Here is a 21,047-nt window from a genome sequence, read left to right on the forward strand (position 1 = left end):
GGGGACGGTGTCTCTTGGAGGCTGTTGACTCAGTCGAGTCTAGTTCTTGCGGTCTCTAGCAAGGCTGTGGACTATCTGTAGTCAGGGTCCTTGGGCCTTTTCCTTTTCTTTTTCAAAGTAGTTCTCGGCTTCGGACGAAGCGGGATGTTGTTGGGTAGGGGTTTTCAGGCCTGGTGCCCTCAGAATGGGCCACCTCTTGTACTTTTGCATTCAGTGTCCTCTATAACTTGGGTATTGTTTTCCCAAAAGTAATGAATGCAGCTGTGAACTCTTTCCAATTATGAAGAAAAACTTAAATTATGCTTACCTGATAATTTTATTTTCTTCAGATGGAAAGAGTCCACAGCTCCCCACCCGTATTTTTCTCCTGTTAAGTGTAGTCAGTCCACGGGTCATCATTACTTCTGGGATATTAACTCCTCCCCAACAGGAAGTGCAAGAGGATCACCCAAGCAGAGCTGCTATATAGCTCCTCCCCTCTACGTCACACCCAGTCATTCTCTTGCACCCAACTAATAGATAGGATGTGTGAGAGGACTGTGGTGATTATACTTAGTTTTTATATCTTCAATCAAAAGTTTGTTATTTTAAAACAGCACCGGAGTGTGTTGTTCCTTCTCAGGTAGGATTTGAAGAAGAATCGACCTGAGTTTTTGGATGATTTTAGCCGGCGTAGCTAAGATTCATCTTGCTGTTCTCGGCCATTCTGAGGAGTGAGGTAAACTTCAGATCAGGGGACAGCGGGCAGGTTCACCTGCAAAGAGGTATGTTGCAGTATATTATTTTCTGAGGAATGGAATTGACTGAGAAAATACTGCCAATACCGATATAATGTAAGTTCAGCCTTAAATGCAGTAGTAGAAACTGGTATCAGGCTATTATGTATATATGTTTACACTTCAGTATTCTGGGGAATGGCACTTCACTGGGATAATACTATAAGCATATAATTTTTAGCCTAACTTGCAGTGGGAACGTCTAGCAACAGGCTGTTTAATGACATTTCATGTTATTTGATTTTAAACGTTTTGCTGGCATGTTAAATCGTTTAATTATCCGAGGTACTGGGTGAAAAATTGTTTTGGGCACTGTTTTTCCACTTGGCTGTCGTTTATTTTAATTTAAGACAGTTTACTGAACTTCCCTCACTGCTGTGGGTGAGGGGGAGGGGCCTTTTTTGGCGCTTTTGCTACGCATCAAATATTCAGTCAAAAGTCTGTTTCTCTCCCTGCATGATCCGGATCGTCTCTACAGAGCTCAAGGGTCTTCAAAAATTATTTTGAGGGAGGTAATCACTCACAGCAGACCTGTGAGATTGTGCTTTGACTGTGATAAAAAACGTTTATATTTTGTACATTTTTTCCTGCTATTAAGGGTTAGTTATCCATTGCTAATGGGGGCAATCCTTTGCTAAATTTATGCCTTTACCGGGAAAAATTTGGTTTTTATAATTTCTCCGGTTCATTGTTATTCAACTGTCATAATTTTTTTCTGTGCTTCTTAAAGGCACAGTGCGTTTTGCATATTACTTGTAAATTGAGTTGAAAAGTATTTCCAAGCTTGCTAGTTAATTGCTAGTTTGTTAAACATGTCTGACTCAGAGGAATATCTCTGTGCTATATGTGCAAAAGCCAAGGTGGACCCCAATAGAAATTTATGTACTAATTGCATTGATGCTACTTTAAATAAAAGTCAATCTGTACATGTTAAGCAACATTCACCAGACAGCGAGGGGGAAGTTATGCCGACTAACTTGCCTCACGTGTCAGTACCTGCATCTCCCGCTCAGGAGGTGCGTGATATTGTAACGCCAAGTACATCAGGGCGGCCATTACAAATCACTTTACAAGACATGGCTAATGTTATGACTGAAGTTTTGTCTAAATTACCAGAACTTAGGGGTAAACGAGATCACTCTGGGGTGAGAACAGAGTGCGCTGATAATGCAAGGGCCATGTCTGATACTGCGTCACAGTTTGCAGAACATGAAGACGGAGAGCTTCATTCTGTGGGTGACGGTTCTGATCCAAATAAACTGGATTCAGACATTTCAAATTTTAAATTTAAGCTTGAGAACCTCCGTGTGTTACTAGGGGAGGTATTAGCGGCTCTGAATGATTGTAACACAGTTGCAATCCCAGAGAAAATGTGTAGGTTGGATAAATATTTTGCGGTACCGACGAGTACTGACGTTTTTCCTATACCTAAGAGACTTACTGAAATTGTTACTAAGGAGTGGGATAGACCCGGTGTGCCTTTCTCACCCCCTCCTATATTCAGAAAAATGTTTCCAATAGACGCCACCACACGGGACTTATGGCAGATGGTCCCTAAGGTGGAGGGAGCAGTTTCTACTTTAGCTAAGCGTACCACTATCCCGGTGGAGGATAGCTGTGCTTTTTCAGATCCAATGGATAAAAAATTAGAGGGTTACCTTAAGAAAATGTTTGTTCAACAAGGTTTCATATTGCAACCCCTTGCATGCATTGCGCCTGTCACGGCTGCGGCAGCATTTTGGTTTGAGTCTCTGGAAGAGACCCTTGACTCAGCGCCATTGGATGAGATTATACACAAGCTTAAAACCCTTAAGCTAGCTAATTCATTTATTTCTGATGCCGTAGTACATTTAACTAAACTTACGGCTAAGAATTCCGGATTCGCCATTCAGGCACGCAGAGCACTGTGGCTAAAATCCTGGTCAGCTGATGTAACTTCTAAATCTAAATTACTTAACATACCTTTCAAGGGGCAGACTTTATTCGGGCCCGGTTTGAAAGAGATTATCGCTGATATTACGGGAGGTAAAGGCCATGCCCTGCCTCAAGACAGAGCCAAACCTAGGGCTAGACAGTCTAATTTTCGTGCCTTTCGTAACTTCAAGGCAGGAGCAGCATCAACTTCCTCTGCACCAAAACAGGAAGGAGCTGTTGCTCGCTACAGACAAGGCTGGAAACCTAACCAGTCCTGGAACAAGGGCAAGCAGGCCAGAAAGCCTGCTGCTGCCCCTAAGACAGCATGAATTGAGGGCCCCCGATCCGGGAACGGATCTAGTGGGGGGCAGACTTTCTCTCTTCGCCCAGGCTTGGGCAAGAGATGTCCAGGATCCCTGGGCGTTAGAGATCATATCTCAGGGATATCTTCTGGACTTCAAAATTTCTCCCCCAAAAGGGAGATTTCATCTTTCAAGGTTGTCAACAAACCAAATAAAGAAAGAGGCGTTTCTACGCTGTGTACAAGATCTTTTGCTAATGGGAGTGATCCACCCGGTTCCGAGGTCGGAGCACGGACAGGGGTTTTACTCAAATCTGTTTGTGGTTCCCAAGAAAGAAGGAACCTTCAGACCAATCCTGGATTTAAAGATCTTAAACAAATTCCTAAGAGTTCCATCGTTCAAAATGGAAACTATTCGGACAATTTTACCCATGATCCAAAAGGGTCAGTACATGACCACAGTGGATTTAAAGGACGCTTACCTTCACATACCGATTCACAAAGATCATTACCGGTATCTAAGGTTTGCCTTCCTAGACAGGCATTACCAGTTTGTAGCTCTTCCATTCGGATTGGCTACGGCTCCAAGAATCTTCACAAAAGTTCTGGGCGCTCTTCTGGCGGTACTAAGACCGCGAGGAATTTCGGTGGCTCCGTACCTAGACGACATTCTGATACAAGCGTCAAGCTTTCAAACTGCCAAGTCTCATACAGAGTTAGTACTGGCATTTCTAAGGTCGCATGGGTGGAAGGTGAACGAAGAGAAAAGTTCTCTCTTTCCACTCACAAGAGTTCCCTTCTTGGGGACTCTTATAGATTCTGTAGAAATGAAGATCTACCTGACAGAAGACAGGTTAACAAAGCTTCAAAATGCTTGCCGTGTCCTTCATTCCATTCAACACCCGTCAGTGGCTCAATGCATGGAGGTAATCGGCTTAATGGTAGCGGCAATGGATATAGTTCCCTTTGCACGCCTACATCTCAGACCGCTGCAATTGTGCATGCTAAGTCAGTGGAATGGGGATTACTCAGATTTGTCCCCTACTCTGAATCTGGATCAAGAGACCAGAAATTCTCTTCTATGGTGGCTTTCTCGGCCACATCTGTCCAGGGGGATGCCATTCAGCAGACCAGATTGGACAATTGTAACAACAGACGCCAGCCTACTAGGTTGGGGCCCTGTCTGGAATTCCCTGAAGGCTCAGGGATCATGGACTCAGGAGGAGAGTCTCCTTCCAATAAACATTCTGGAATTGAGAGCAGTTCTCAATGCCCTTCTGGCTTGGCCTCAGTTAACAACTCGGGGGTTCATCAGGTTTCAGTCGGACAACATCACGACTGTAGCTTACATCAACCATCAAGGAGGGACAAGAAGCTCCCTAGCGATGATGGAAGTATCAAAGATAATTCGCTGGGCAGAGTCTCACTCTTGCCACCTGTCAGCGATCCACATTCCTGGAGTGGGGAACTGGGAGGCGGATTTCCTAAGTCGTCAGACTTTTCATCCGGGGGAGTGGGAACTTCATCCGGAGGTCTTTGTCCAAATACTTCGACTTTGGGGCAAACCAGAGATAGATCTCATGGCGTCTCGCCAGAACGCCAAGCTTCCTTGTTACGGGTCCAGGTCCAGGGACCCGGGAGCGGTCCTGGTAGATGCTTTGACAGCACCTTGGACCTTCGGGATGGCCTATGTGTTTCCACCCTTCCCGATGCTTCCTCGATTGATTGCCAGGATCAAACAGGAGAGAGCATCGGTGATTCTAATAGCGCCTGCGTGGCCACGCAGGACCTGGTATGCAGATCTAGTGGACATGTCATCCTGTCCACCTTGGTCTCTGCCTCTGAGACAGGACCTTCTAATTCAGGGTCCTTTCAAACATCAAAATCTAATTTCTCTGAAGCTGACTGCTTGGAAATTGAACGCTTGATTTTATCAAAGCGTGGATTTTCGGAGTCAGTAATTGATACCTTAATACAGGCTAGGAAACCTGTTACCAGAAAGATTTACCATAAAATATGGCGTAAATTCTTACATTGGTGCGAATCCAAGAGTTACTCATGGAGTAAGGTTAGGATTCCTAGGATATTGTCTTTTCTACAAGAGGGTTTAGAAAAGGGTTTATCTGCTAGTTCCTTAAAGGGACAGATATCAGCTCTGTCCATTCTTTTACACAAACGTCTGTCAGAAGTTCCAGACGTTCAGGCTTTTTGCCAGGCTTTGGCCAGGATTAAGCCTGTGTTTAAAACTGTTGCTCCACCATGGAGCTTAAATTTAGTTCTTAACGTTTTACAGGGTGTTCCGTTTGAACCCCTTCATTCCATTGATATTAAATTGTTATCTTGGAAAGTTCTGTTTTTAATGGCTATTTCCTCGGCTCGAAGAGTCTCTGAGTTATCGGCCTTACATTGTGATTCTCCTTATCTGATTTATCATTCAGACAAGGTAGTTCTGCGTACTAAACCTGGGTTCTTACCTAAGGTAGTCACTAATAGGAATATCAATCAGGAGATTGTTGTTCCATCATTGTGTCCTAACCCTTCTTCAAAGAAGGAACGACTTCTACACAATCTGGATGTTGTTCGTGCCCTGAAATTTTATTTACAGGCAACTAAAGATTTTCGCCAAACTTCTTCCCTGTTTGTCGTTTATTCTGGACAGAGGAGAGGTCAAAAAGCTTCTGCTATCTCTCTCTCTTTTTGGCTTCGTAGCATAATATGTTTAGCCTATGAGACTGCTGGACAGCAGCCTCCTGAAAGAATTACAGCTCATTCTACTAGAGCTGTGTCTTCCACTTGGGCCTTTAAGAATGAGGCATCTGTTGAACAGATTTGCAAGGCTGCAACTTGGTCTTCTCTTCATACTTTTTCCAAATTTTACAAATTTGACACTTTTGCTTCTTCGGAGGCTGTTTTTGGGAGAAAGGTTCTTCAGGCAGTGGTCCCTTCCGTATAAAGATCCTGCCTGTCCCTCCCGTCATCCGTGTACTTTAGCTTTGGTATTGGTATCCCAGAAGTAATGATGACCCGTGGACTGACTACACTTAACAGGAGAAAACATAATTTATGCTTACCTGATAAATTCCTTTCTCCTGTAGTGTAGTCAGTCCACGGTCCGCCCTGTTTTTTATGGCAGGTCTAAATTTTTAAATTATACTCCAGTCACCACTGCACCCTATAGTTTCTCCTTTCTCGTTTGGTTCTCGGTCGAATGACTGGGTGTGACGTAGAGGGGAGGAGCTATATAGCAGCTCTGCTTGGGTGATCCTCTTGCACTTCCTGTTGGGGAGGAGTTAATATCCCAGAAGTAATGATGACCCGTGGACTGACTACACTACAGGAGAAAGGAATTTATCAGGTAAGCATAAATTATGTTTTTCTGTGGGGCGTCTCTTATTTTTTATTCTTCTGGCACCTTTTCACCCTGGTATTTCTCCTACTGTTCCTGGTTCCCTCGGCAGAATGACTGGGGATGAGGGAAGTGGGGGAGGTATTTAAGCCTTTGGCTGGGGTGTCTCTGCCTCCTCCTGGTGGCCAGGTTCCTATTTCCCAAAAGTAATGCAGCTGTGTACTCTTTCCATCAGAAGAAAAGAAAATTATCAGGTAAGCATAATTTAAGTTTTTGAAAAGACGCATTTTTGCAAATAGACCTGCATTCAGATGTCACACCGGCTTAGATAGCTGAGGGTAGTGCATAGTGCGTCTTTGATGATACAGATGTCCCTGTAATGTTTTCCTTTTATATTTGAATCACACATGCAACATTTTGTATAGTGTAATATTTTTCTATTTTATACCTCTATAAAATTACACTAAACATAATAAAATCTCATGGTTAGTACGTGCCTAGTATAACATATTAATCATATAGGTAGAAAACCCTTCATCTAAACTGCTTGGGACCAGAACATTTTTGGATTTTCTGAATAGTTTGGATTTTGCAATATTTGTATATTTGCATATGTAAAATGGGACAGTTGGAGAGGGGATGGAACTGAGTGTAAACAACAATATTTCCATGTCATTATACAGCTTATACGTGCAACCTACAGGTAGTTTTATAACATTTTAAATACTTTTGTATACATGGTACCCTCAGAAAGATACAGTATTGTAATCTGAAAGGTAATATTTGTCGTTTTTAATAAATATAAACTATTAGACTATTATTTGCATTTTTGAACACAAAACACAAACCAAAGACAGAGAAGATTGTGACTTACAGGTGGAGAAAAATAGTAATTTTTCATAAATTTATTTAAAAAAAATATATTAATAAAAAAAGTTTGGATTTCAAAATAAGTATGGATTTTGGAATTCCGGATTGGGCAATTTGTAACTGTAAATATCATATTCCAAGTTTTAATTTATTAAAATCACAATCTTTAATACTGCCACCTTGTAGAGGACAGTTAAAGCATCTGAATGATTTAAAGATTCGATACATTATTATGTATCACTGCAGCATTATTTCTACTTGATGTGCGCTTACATTTTTACCATTTGCTTTACTAGTTGAGTTATATTTATTTATCTGTTTATTTTTCATTGTTTTCGTTCACTACTCTGATACACTTTGCCTTATTTTTTTACTTAAAACAACGTTATAATTGAGCCTATGGTTTCTGCGAGGTGTGTAATTTTTAAAAAGTTTCCAATTTATTTCTATTATCAAATTTGTTTTGTTGTTATGATATTCTGGTTTGAAGAGATACCTAGGTAGGCATCTGAAGCACTAGATGGCAGGATATAGTGCTGCCATCTAGTGCTCTTGCAAATGAATAATAATCTTGCAAAAGCTATATAGTGCTCCAGAAATGGGCCCGCTCCTAAGCATACGTCCCTGCTTTTTAACAAAAGATACAAAGAGAACGAAAAAAATGAATAATAAATGTAAATTAAAAAGTTGTTTAAAATTGTATACTCTATAATATGATCTACATTGAAATTTAAACACGGAAACTGGAATGGGTTATGATATGTGACAATTATGTATACTATGAAACTGCTGTTTGGTATCTTTTTTGTTGAAAAGAAAAAAATAATTGTATCCTCTAGCTGAATAATAAGAGAAATATTTAGTGTTTCATATCCCTTTAAAGGTACAGTAAACCTTGTGTAACCTGTTGCATAATTCTGCACTATGTGCAGAATTATGTAACATATTGAAAGCTTGTTTTCAAAATACCTAGTTTGTCAGGTAAAATTATACTTACCTCATAAGCGAAGCCATCCTCTTTAGGACTGCAGTTTTTTTAGCTAGCGTGTCACGGGCTCACTGCTGCATGAGTGCGCTACATGTAGTTGAATGGCCCGGGCTCACTGTGATTAGACAGTAAGACGCTAGTTAAAAAATATGCTCCGGCAAAGAGGATGGTTTTGCATATTAGGCAAGTATAGTTCTAGCGGCCAAATTAGGTATTTTGAAAATATTTTTAAACAAAAGGCTGTCCTTATGTTACAAAATTCTGAACATAGTGCAGAATTACGTAATATATTACACAATGTTTACTGTCCCTTTAAATCTCGAACACAAGGCTGACGTCAGCCATTATTCTGCTGAATGCACCTAGTGCATGATTCCTTTCCCATTAGTATGATTTTTTTGAAGGGGACATTTGCCAGACTGATCTGCAGTATTATTGATTAGAATGTCTCTTTAATCAGTAAAAAAATAGCTTATTTAGATTTTTAAATCTGAAGATTAAGATTTAAGGACTTTAATCAAGATTGAAGGCCCCCCAAAGGTCCATGTTAAACCTTTATTTGGAATGGTGAGTGTATGTTTAATCCAATGTGGAATGGTCCTGTGTAATCCTTCTCTGAGATGAGTTAGGACCTATAGGGAAGGACCAGGGTAAGGAGTTGTAAAAAGGCAATAGTTGAAGGTCATTTGGTTAGGGGGACATTGCATCAAGAAAGATTTTGTGTTAAGCAGGTTGAAGTGAATGTGACATGAAAGAGCTTTTTTTTTTCTGTTGGGTTTAACTAGTTATGTATATAGATAATTGTTGTAGGTTAATCACAAGACGATAGGGTAAATGTGAGACATCAGGTAATCCTCACAGTAAATATAGGCTACACTGGTACTTATTGTTATTTTTTTATTATTTTTAAGACAAATGCAAATATCTATTAGCAGTTGCAGTTACAATGTACAAATCTGAAGAGATATCTCGAAATGTGAAGAACATTCACATGTGAAAATGTGTTCATAGACAATAAAGACACATTAGTGTGATGCATAGATTACTTAGAATTTAAATGATGTGATACGTAAATCACTTGTTAAAAAAAGAAAAAGACAAAAAGGAATTTATGAGTTCTGGTACGTAGACGTAGTTCCCTATAAGTGATCCTTAAGAGTATATGGAAGTAACTGCAAAATGTATTTTTCTTACTTTGTTCTTTTGACAAATCATTTGTAACACTTTAAAACAGACCTTAATGTTTAAGGTCTGTTTTAGAGAGCAATATGTACAACTGTTTCAGAAACCAAACAGCTCTCTAGCAGTTTAGATTTATACTTTCTAAACATGTCTATTCTCATTCCATAGGAACTCCCGTAACAACCAGGCCACCAATAACAACCAGGCCACCAATTACAGGTATAATACCTTATATTCTATTCCATTTTTTAGATGCTTTAATTCTTTTCTTTATTTATATTTTATTTTCTGCCTGACAAGACTGTGAATTTAGGACAAATTGTATAATATCTGCCCTGGAAAACATATATTTCTTTCCTATGACATGGAGAGTCCACAACTTCATTCCAATTACTAGTGGGATTTTTAACTCTTGGCCAGCAAGAGGAGGCAAAGAGCACCCCAGCAAAGCTGATAAGTGTAACTGCCTTACCCATAACCCCCAGTCATTCTCTTTGTCTCTGTCAATGGAGGTTGTGCGGAGTTAGTGTCTGAAGAAATTAATCCTTTTATGGGTACTTTTCCCTACAAGCAAGGATTGGGGTCTATCTGTGTCCACGCCAATCTGTTGAGTAATTGAGTAGTGGTGGCTTTTAGCAGTTAAAAGGCAGCGAGGAAGTCCTTTGCTTTACTTTTAACACTTTGCTACCCCTTTGTGGAAAGCCAGAGTTGGTTACTCTGTTCTTTCTTTTCCTACAGGTCCAATACTACATATCCGCCAACTATAACCCCCCCCCCTTATATATTGTTTACTGGATAAACAGATCGTTTTTCTGAGCAAGTCTCTTCAAGGACACCGTTCCTATTACTAGTGGAGTATTAAAGGGACATTTAACACTTGATGAAAAATGCTAAAACCTATTTTTTCTTATTAATAAAATGACTGCTGTCTATTTTGTCTGTTCCTCTTACCCCACTGTTGACGAAGATTGTTTTGAAGTACATTGTTGATTCAGTGCTTGATTTCCTATGTAAGCTGCCATATTGTAACGTACGTTTCAGGGGCACAGCAGTCACATGCTCATGATGCAGTCACATGACACACACAGCATATTATCTGTTACATATACTTAGAGAATCACATCTGTTTGCAGCGTGTGAGCTGCAGTGTCTGAAGATACTTATTTTTACCCTACAATGTTACAGTAGAGCTGTGAGCATTTATATATAGTGAGTGTGAGTAGCCACTAGTCAGAGACTGTTAGTCAGTTAGAGACACCGCCCGGGCCGGCAAGGACAGCACAGCAGAGCAGAAGACAGTGAGGGACTGATGGTCACTGATTCAGTGCAACCGAACCAACAGAAGAACAGATTGAACAGTTTAATTTATCAAGGTGAGCTGACTCTGAGCCTAGGTAGGAGGACAGACAGTGACTGAGTGACAGTGCGTCAGTGTCACAAATTAACCACCGGCGTCTGACAGTCCATGAGTGCAGTGCACTGTGCAAATGTGCAATTAATTTAATTTTCAATTTATTTTCCCTAAGTCTTAGGGAAATTAAATTAATATAATTGTCTATGGCATTCATTGGTCAGGTGGTCACAGTGTAGACAATCAGTGACACTCAGGGACTTGATAGATAAATTACATGGATTATGATTCTGACAAACATACTGGTCTGTGTTTAATTCAGATTAATTTCTCCAACATTGGTGTGTCCAGTCCACGGCGTCATCCTTACTTGTGGGAATATTCTCTTCCCCAACAGGAAATGGCAAAGAGCACAGCAAAAGCTGTCCATATAGCCCCTCCTCAGGCTCCGCCCCCCAGTCATTCTCTTTGCCGCTCTGAACAAGTAGCATCTCCACGGAGATGGTGAAGAGTATGTGGTGTTTAGTTGTAGTTTTTTATTCTTCTATCAAGAGTTTGTTATTTTAAAATAGTGCCGGTTTGTACTATTTACTCTAAAACAGAAAAGGATGAAGAGTTCTGTTTAAAAGAGGAGTATGATTTTAGCAGCAGTAACTAAAATCAATTGCTGTTCCCACGCAGGACTGTTGAGCCCAGAGAACTTCAGTTGGGGGGAATAGTTTGCAGACTTTTCTGCTTAAGGTATGACTAGTCCATTTTCTAACAAGACTGTGTAATGCTAGAAGACTGTCATTTTCCCTCTTTGGGATCGGTAAGCCATTTTCTTAGACTCATAACAGAATGAAGGCTTATTAATGGGCTATATACTGGTTGACACTCTTGTGGGCTAAATCGATTGCTTTATTCAATATTTATATGAGGTTTGAAGTGTTTTTCAAAACCTGAGAATTGGGGAACGTTTTTAGGCGCCTGGCAGTAGTTTAGACACCTTTTCCAGTCAGGAAGGGCCTTTCACTCTAGTAGGCAGAGCCTCATTTTCGCGCCATAATTGCGCAGTTTCTTTTGGATGCAGTGCATGCAGCTTCATGTGAGAGGGTCTGGTGGCCATTAAAAACGTTCCTGGAAGGCTTATTTTGGTATCGTATAACCCCCAAGGACAGGTGAAGTTGCAGCAAACGCTGTGGCTGGGACTGTAGTGGTTTTAAAGTTGCTAATTGATTAAACAGCTCCGGTTTCATCATTTAAGGGGTTACAATCTTGAAAATTGGGGTGCAATACTTTTAAGGCATTAAGACACTAGGGTGCAAATTTGGTAAAGATCGGATATTTCCTTCATAGTTTTTCACATATCCAGAAATAAAGTGTGCTCTGTTTAAAATTTAAAGAGACAGTAAAGGTTTTGTTTGAAAACGGTTTTATTGCATTTATAGCCTGTATAAGCCTGTCTAACATGTCTGTACCTTCAGATAGATTATGTTCTGTATATATGGAGGCCAAGGTGGTCCCCCCTTCAAATGTATGTGATAATTGTGCCATGGCGTCCAGACAAAGTAAGGACAGTACTGTCACATTTAATAAGGTTGCCCAAGATGATTCCTCAAATGAAGGTAGTGGGGATAGTTCTTCATCCTCTCCTTCTGTGTCAATACCAGTTATGCCCGCGCAGGCGATTCCTAGTACATCTAGCGCGCCAATGCTTGTTACTATGCAACAATTAACGGCTGTAATGGATAATTCTATAGCTAATATTTTATCCAAAATGCCAGCATTTCAAAGAAAGCGTGATTGCTCAGTTTTAAATACAGTAGAGCAAGAGTGCGCTGACGATAATTTATCTGTCATACCCTCACACCAGTCAGAATTGGCAGTGAGGGAGGGTTTGTCGGAGGGAGAATTTTCTGACTCAGGAAGAATTTCTCAACAGGCAGAACCTGATGTTGTGACGTTTAAATTTAAGTTAGAGCATCTCCGTGCCTTACTTAAGGAGGTGCTAACTACGCTGGATGATTGTGACTCTTTAGTCATTCCAGAAAAATTGTGCAAAATGGACAAATTCCTTGAGGTCCCGGTGCACCCTGATGCCTTTCCGATACCTAAAAGGGTGGCGGACATAGTGTCTAAGGAGTGGGAGAAACCAGGCATACCTTTTGTCCCACCTCCTATATTTAAGAAAATGTTCCCCATGGTCGACCCAAGAAAGGACACATGGCAAACAGTCCCTAAGGTTGAGGGGGCAGTTTCTACACTAGCCAAACGCACGACTATTCCCATTGAGGACAATTGTGCTTTCAAAGATCCTATGGATAAAAAATTGGAGGGTTTGCTTAAAAAGATTTTTGTTCAGCAAGGTTTCCTCCTCCAACCAATTTCGTGCATTATTCCTGTCACTACGGCGGCGTGTTTTTGGTTCGATGAACAAGTCATGGACAGAATTCACGCACTTAAGTTAGCTAATTCCTTTATTTTAGATGCCGCTTTGCAATTGGCGAGATTAGCGGCGAAAAATTCAGGGTTTTCAATTGTGGCGCGCAGAGCGCTCTGGCTAAAATCTTGGTCGGCGGATGTATCTTCCAAGACAAAATTGCTTAATATCCCTTTCAAAGGTAAGACCCTTTTTGGGCCAGAATTGAAAGAGATTATTTCAGACATCACTGGGGGGAAGGGCCATGCGCTCCCACAGGATAGGCCTTTTAAGGCTAAGAATAAGTCCAATTTTCGTTCCTTTCGTAACTTCAGGAACGGACCGTCTCCTAACTCTGCAGCCTCTAGACAAGAGGGTAACGCTTCCCAGGCTAAGCCAGCTTGGAAACCAATGCAAGGCTGGAACAAGGGTAAACAGGCCAAGAAGCCTGCTGCTGCTACCAAGACAGCATGAAGGGGTAGCCCCCGATCCAGGACCGGATCTAGTAGGGGGCAGACTCTCTCTCTTCGCTCAGGCTTGGACAAGAGATGTTCCGGATCCCTGGGCACTAGAAATAGTCTCTCAGGGTTATCTTCTAGAATTCAAGGAACTTCCTCCAAGGGGAAGGTTCCACATGTCTCGCTTATCCTCAGACCAGATAAAGAGACAGGCATTCTTACATTGTGTAGGAGACCTGTTAAAGATGGGAGTGATACACCCAGTTCCAACAGCGGAGCAAGGTCTGGGGTTTTACTCAAATCTGTTTGTAGTTCCCAAAAAAGAGTGAACTTTCAGACCAATTCTGGATTTAAAAATTCTAAACAAATTTCTCAGAGTTCCATCGTTCAAAATGGAAACCATTCGAACAATTTTACCAACAATCCAGGAGGGTCAATATATGACTACCGTGGATTTAAAGGATGCGTACCTGCATATTCCTATCCACAAAGATCATCATCAGTTCCTAAGGTTCGCCTTTCTGGACAAACATTACCAGTTCGTGGCTCTTTCGTTCGGTTTAGCCACTGCTCCCAGAATTTTCACAAAGGTGCTAGGGTCCCTTCTAGCGGTTCTAAGACCGAGGGGCATTGCAGTGGCACCTTATCTAGACGACATTCTAATTCAAGCGTCGTCTCTTTCCAAGGCAAAGGCTCATACAGACATTGTTCTAGCCTTTCTCAGATCTCACGGGTGGAAGGTGAACGTAGAAAAGAGTTCCCTGTCTCCGTCAACAAGAGTTCCCTTTTTGGGAACAATAATAGATTCTTTAGAAATGAAGATCTTCCTGACAGAGGTCAGAAAGTCAAAGCTTCTAAACGCTTGTCAAGTTCTTCACTCTATTCTGCAGCCTTCCATAGATCAGTGCATGGAAGTAATAGGGTTGATGGTTGCAGCAATGGACATAGTTCCTTTTGCTCAAATTCATCTAAGACCATTACAACTGTGCATGCTCAATCAGTGGAAGGGGGACTATGCAGACTTGTCTCCCCAGATTCAAGTAGACAAGGTAACCAGAGAATCACTCCGTTGGTGGATGACTCAGAATCACCTGTCCCAGGGAATGAGTTTCCGCAGACCAGAGTGGATTATTGTCACGACCGACGCCAGTCTATTAGGCTGGGGCGCAGTCTGGGACTCCCTGAAAGCTCAGGGTCTATGGTCTCGGGAGGAGTCCCTTCTTCCGATAAACATCCTGGAACTGAGAGCGATATTCAATGCGCTCCAGGCTTGGCCTCAACTAGCGAAGGCCGGATTCATAACATTCCAGTCGGACAACATGACGACTGTAGCTTACATCAACCATCAGGGAGGAACAAAGAGTTCCTTGGCGATGAGAGAGGTATCCAAGATCATCAAATGGGCGGAGGATCACTCCTGCCACCTATCTGCAATTCACATCCCAGGAGTAGACAACTGGGAGGCGGATTATTTGAGTCGTCAGACTTTCCATCCGGGGGAGTGGAAACTCCACCCGGAGGTCTTTGCCCAGTTAACTCAATTATGGGGCATTCCAGACATGGATCTGATGGCGTCCCGTCAGAACTTCAAGGTTCCTTGCTACGGGTCCAGATCCAGGGATCCCAAGGCGACTCTAGTGGATGCATTAGTGGCGCCTTGGTCGTTCAACCTAGCTTATGTGTTTCCACCGTTTCCTCTCCTTCCCAGGCTCGTAGCCAGGATCAAACAGGAGAAGGCATCGGTGATTCTGATAGCTCTTGCGTGGCCACGCAGGACTTGGTATGCAGACCTGGTGAATATGTCATCGGCTCCACCATGGAAGCTACCTTTGAGACAGGATCTTCTAGTACAAGGTCCATTCGAACATCCAAATCTAGTTTCTCTACAGCTGACTGCTTGGAAATTGAACACTTGATTTTATCCAAGCGTGGGTTTTCAAATTCAGTGATAGATACTCTGGTCCAAGCCAGAAAACCTGTGACTAGGAGGATTTACCATAAAATATGGAAAAAATATATCTGTTGGTGTGAATCCAAGGGATTCTCCTGGAGTAAGATTAAAATTCCTAAGATTCTTTCCTTTCTCCAAGAGGGTTTGGATAAAGGGTTGTCAGCGAGTTCTCTAAAAGGACAGATTTCTGCTTTATCTGTTTTGTTACACAAACGCCTGGCAGCTGTGCCAGATGTACAAGCTTTTGTACAGGCTTTGGTCAGAATCAAGCCTGTTTACAGACCCATGACTCCTCCTTGGAGTCTAAATTTAGTTCTTTCACTTCTTCAAGGGGTTCCGTTTGAACCTTTACATTCCATAGATATCAAGTTACTATCTTGGAAAGTTCTGTTTTTGGTTGCTATTTCTTCTGCTAGAAGAGTTTTCGAATTATCTGCTCTGCAGTGTGATCCACCCTATCTGGCGTTCCATTCAGATAAGGTCGTTTTGCGTACCAAGCCTGGTTTTCTTCCAAAAGTTGTTTCCAACAAGAATATTAACCAGGAAATAGTTGTTCCTTCTCTGTGTCCCAATCCAGTTTCAAAGAAGGAACGTTTGTTACACAATTTAGATGTAGTCCGTGCTTTAAAGTTCTATTTAGATGCAACAAAGGATTTTAGACAAACCTCATCTTTGTTTGTCGTTTACTCTGGTAAGAGGAGAGTACAAAAAGCTACTGCTACCTCTCTTTCTTTCTGGCTGAAAAGCATTATCTGATTGGCTTACGAGACTGCCGGACGGCAGCCTCCTGAACGAATCACAGCTCACTCCACTAGGGCTGTGGCTTCCACATGGGCCTTCAAGAACGAGGCTTCTGTTGATCAGATATGCAAGGCAGCGACTTGGTCTTCTCTGCACACTTTTGCCAAATTTTACAAATTTGATACTTATGCTTCTTTGGAGGCTATTTTTGGGAGAAAGGTTTTGCAAGCCGTGGTGCCTTCTGTTTAGGTAACCTGATTTGCTCCCTCCCTTCATCCGTGTCCTAAAGCTTTGCTATTGGTTCCCACAAGTAAGGATGACGCCGTGGACCAGACACACCAATGTTGGAGAAAACAGAATTTATGCTTACCTGATAAATTTCTTTCTCCAACGGTGTGTCCGGTCCACGGCCCGCCCTGGTTTTTTAATCAGGTTTGATGAATTTCTTTCTCTATACACTACAGTCACCACGGCACCCTATAGTTTCTCCTTTTTTTCTCCTAACCGTCGGTCGAATGACTGGGGGGCGGAGCCTGAGGAGGGGCTATATGGACAGCTTTTGCTGTGCTCTTTGCCATTTCCTGTTGGGGAAGAGAATATTCCCACAAGTAAGGATGACGCCGTGGACCGGACACACCGTTGGAGAAAGAAATTTATCAGGTAAGCATAAATTCTGTTTTCCTGGTTCATGCTGCTGACACACACTTCTGTAATACAGAGGGCATTTAACTGTATGTAAAATACTTATGCACACCCTGCCCTGTGGATATTACAGATTCACACTTTACTGTGTCTTTAATGAAGATTTACACCCTATTTTCTCCAACATAGGTGTGTCCGGTCCACGGCGTCATCCTTACTTGTGGGATATTCTCTTCCCCAACAGGAAATGGCAAAGAGCCCAGCAAAGCTGGTCACATGATCCCTCCTAGGCTCCGCCTACCCCAGTCATTCTCTTTGCCGTTGTACAGGCAACATCTCCACGGAGATGGCTTAGAGTTTTTTAGTGTTTAACTGTAGTTTTTTATTATTCAATCAAGAGTTTGTTATTTTAAAATAGTGCTGGTATGTACTATTTACTCAGAAACAGAAAAGAGATGAAGATTTCTGTTTGTATGAGGAAAATGATTTTAGCAACCGTAACTAAAATCCATGGCTGTTCCACACAGGACTGTTGAGAGCAATTAACTTCAGTTGGGGGAACAGTGTGCAGTCTCTTGCTGCTTGAGGTATGACACATTCTAACAAGACGATGTAATGCTGGAAGCTGTCATTTTCCCTATGGGATCCGGTAAGCCATATTTATTACGATCGTAAATAAGGGCTTTACAAGGGCTTATTTAGACTGTAGACTTTTCTGGGCTAAATCGATTCATTATTAGCACATATTTAGCCTTGAGGAATCATTTTATCTGGGTATTTTGATATAATAATATCGGCAGGCACTGTATTAGACACCTTATTTCTTAGGGGCTTTCCCAAAGCATAAGCAGAGTCTCATTTTCGCGCCGGTGTGGCGCACTTGTTTTTGAGAGGCATGGCATGCAGTCGCATGTGAGAGGAGCTCTAATACTTAGAAAAGACTTTCTGAAGGCGTCATTTGGTATCGTATTCCCCTTTGGGCTTGGTTGGGTCTCAGCAAAGCAGATACCAGGGACTGTAAAGGGGTTAAAGCTTATAACGGCTCCGGTTCCGTTATTTTAAGGGTTAAAGCTTCCAAATTTGGTGTGCAATATTTTTAAGGCTTTAAGACACTGTGGTGAAAATTTTGTGATTTTTGAACAATTCCTTCATGTTTTTTCGCAATTGCAGTAACAAAGTGTGTTCAGTTTAAAATTTAAAGTGACAGTAACGGTTTTATTTTAAAACGTTTTTTGTACTTTCTTATCAAGTTTATGCCTGTTTAACATGTCTGAACTACCAGATAGACTGTGTTCTGAATGTGGGGAAGCCAGAATTCCTATTCATTTAAATAAATGTGATTTATGTGATAATGACAATGATGCCCAAGATGATTCCTCAAGTGAGGGGAGTAAGCATGGTACTGCATCATTCCCTCCTTCGTCTACACGAGTCTTGCCCACTCAGGAGGCCCCTAGTACATCTAGCGCGCCAATACTCCTTACTATGCAACAATTAACGGCTGTAATGGATAATTCTGTCAAAAACATTTTAGCCAAAATGAACCCTTGTCAGCGTAAGCGTGGCTGCTCTGTTTTAGTTACTGAAGAGCATGACGACGCTGATATTAATATCTCTGAAGGGCCCCTAATCCAGTTTGAGGGGGCCAGGGAGGTTTTGTCTGAGGGAGAAATTACTGATTCAGGGAACATTTCTCATCAGGCTGAATCTGATGTGATTACATTTAAATTTAAGTTGGAACATCTCCGCATTTTGCTTAAGGAGGTATTATCCACTCTGGATGATTGTGAAAAGTTGGTCATTCCAGAGAAACTATGTAAAATGGACAAGTTCCTAGAGGTGCCGGGGCTCCCAGAAGCTTTTCCTATACCCAAGCGGGTGGCGGACATTGTTAATAAAGAATGGGAAAGGCCCGGTATTCCTTTCGTCCCTCCCCCCATATTTAAAAAATTGTTTCCTATGGTCGACCCCAGAAAGGACTTATGGCAGTCAGTCCCCAAGGTCGAGGGAGCGGTTTCTACTTTAAACAAACGCACCACTATACCCATAGAGGATAGTTGTGCTTTCAAAGATCCTATGGATAAAAAATTAGAAGGTTTGCTTAAAAAGATGTTTGTTCAGCAGGGTTACCTTCTACAACCCATTTCATGCATTGTCCCTGTCACTACAGCTGCATATTTCTGGTTTGATGAACTGATTAAGGTGCTCGATAGTGATTCTCCTCCTTATGAGGAGATTATGGACAGAATCAATGCTCTCAAATTGGCTAATTCTTTCACTCTAGACGCCACTTTGCAAGTGGCTAGGTTAGCGGCTAAGAATTCTGGGTTTGCTATTGTGGCGCGCAGAGCGCTTTGGTTGAAATCTTGGTCGGCTGATGCGTCTTCCAAGAACAAGTTACTAAACATTCCTTTCAAGGGGAAAACGCTGTTTGGCCCTGACTTGAAAGAGATTATCTCTGATATCACTGGGGGTAAGGGCCACGCCCTTCCTCAGGATAGGCCTTTCAAGGCAAAAAATAGACCTAATTTTCGTCCCTTTCGTAAAAACGGACCAGCCCAAAGTGCTACGTCCTCTAAGCAAGAGGGTAATACTTCTCAAGCCAAGCCAGCTTGGAGACCAATGCAAGGCTGGAACAAGGGAAAGCAGGCCAAGAAACCTGTCACTGCTACCAAGACAGCATGAAATATTGGCCCCCGATCCGGGACCGGATCTGGTGGGGGGCAGACTCTCTCTCTTCGCTCAGGCTTGGGCAAGAGATGTTCTGGATCCTTGGGCGCTAGAAATAGTCTCCCAGGGTTATCTTCTGGAATTCAAGGGACTTCCCCCAAGGGGGAGGTTCCACAGGTCTCAGTTGTCTTCAGACCACATAAAAAGACAGGCGTTCTTAAATTGTGTAGAAGACCTGTTAAAAATGGGAGTGATTCATCCTGTTCCATTAAGAGAACAAGGGATGGGGTTCTACTCCAATCTGTTCATAGTTCCCAAAAAAGAGGGAACGTTCAGACCAATCTTAGATCTCAAGATCTTAAACAAATTTCTCAAGGTCCCATCGTTCAAGATGGAAACCATTCGAACTATCCTTCCTTCCATCCAGGAAGGTCAATTCATGACCACGGTGGATTTAAAGGATGCGTATCTACATATTCCTATCCACAAGGAACATCATCGGTTCCTAAGGTTTGCATTCCTGGACAAACATTACCAGTTTGTGGCGCTTCCTTTCTGATTAGCCACTGCTCCAAGGATTTTCACAAAGGTACTAGGGTCCCTTCTAGCGGTACTAAGACCAAGGGGCATTGCAGTAGTACCTTACCTGGACGACATTTTGATTCAAGCGTCGTCCCTCCCTCGAGCAAAGGCTCACACGGACATCGTCCTGGCCTTTCTCAGATCTCACGGCTGGAAAGTGAACGTGGAAAAGAGTTCTCTATCCCCGTCAACAAGGGTTCCCTTCTTGGGAACAATTATAGACTCCTCAGAAATGAGGATTTTTCTAACAGAGGCCAGAAAGACAAAGCTTCTGGACTCTTGTCGGATACTTCATTCCGTTCCTCTTCCTTCCGTAGCTCAGTGCATGGAAGTGATCGGGTTGATGGTAGCGGCAATGGACATAGTTCCTTTTGCGCGCATTCATCTAAGACCATTACAACTGTGCATGCTCAGTCAGTGGAATGGGGACTATACAGACTTGTCTCCAAAGATACAAGTAAATCAGAGGACCAGAGACTCACTCCGTTGGTGGCTGTCCCTGGACAACCTGTCACGAGGGATGACATTCCGCAGACCAGAGTGGGTCATTGTCACGACCGACGCCAGTCTGATGGGCTGGGGCGCGGTCTGGGGATCCCTGAAAGCTCAGGGTCTTTGGTCTCGGGAAGAATCTCTTCTACCGATAAATATTCTGGAACTGAGAGCGATATTCAATGCTCTCAAGGCTTGGCCTCAGCTAGCGAGGACCAAGTTCATTCGGTTTCAATCAGACAACATGACGACTGTTGCGTACATCAACCATCAGGGGGGAACAAGGAGTTCCCTAGCGATGGAAGAAGTGACCAAGATTATTCTATGGGCGGAGTCTCACTCCTGCCACCTGTCTGCTATCCACATCCCGGGAGTGGAAAAT

General features: G+C 42.3%; 1 protein-coding gene across 1 annotated transcript in view; it reads left to right on the forward strand.

The window, feature by feature from the left end:
* LOC128653414 (membrane cofactor protein) overlaps positions 1-21,047 on the forward strand; it is a 433,404-nt gene that overhangs the window by 336,190 nt on the left and 76,167 nt on the right. Inside the window, exon 8 of the mRNA XM_053706682.1 lies at positions 9,546-9,596. Within this exon, the coding sequence (XP_053562657.1) occupies positions 9,546-9,596 (51 nt within the window). The remainder of the gene's footprint in view (positions 1-9,545; positions 9,597-21,047) is intronic.

This window comes from Bombina bombina, chromosome 3, assembly GCF_027579735.1.
Source record: "Bombina bombina isolate aBomBom1 chromosome 3, aBomBom1.pri, whole genome shotgun sequence".
NCBI classification, from domain to species: domain Eukaryota; kingdom Metazoa; phylum Chordata; class Amphibia; order Anura; family Bombinatoridae; genus Bombina; species Bombina bombina.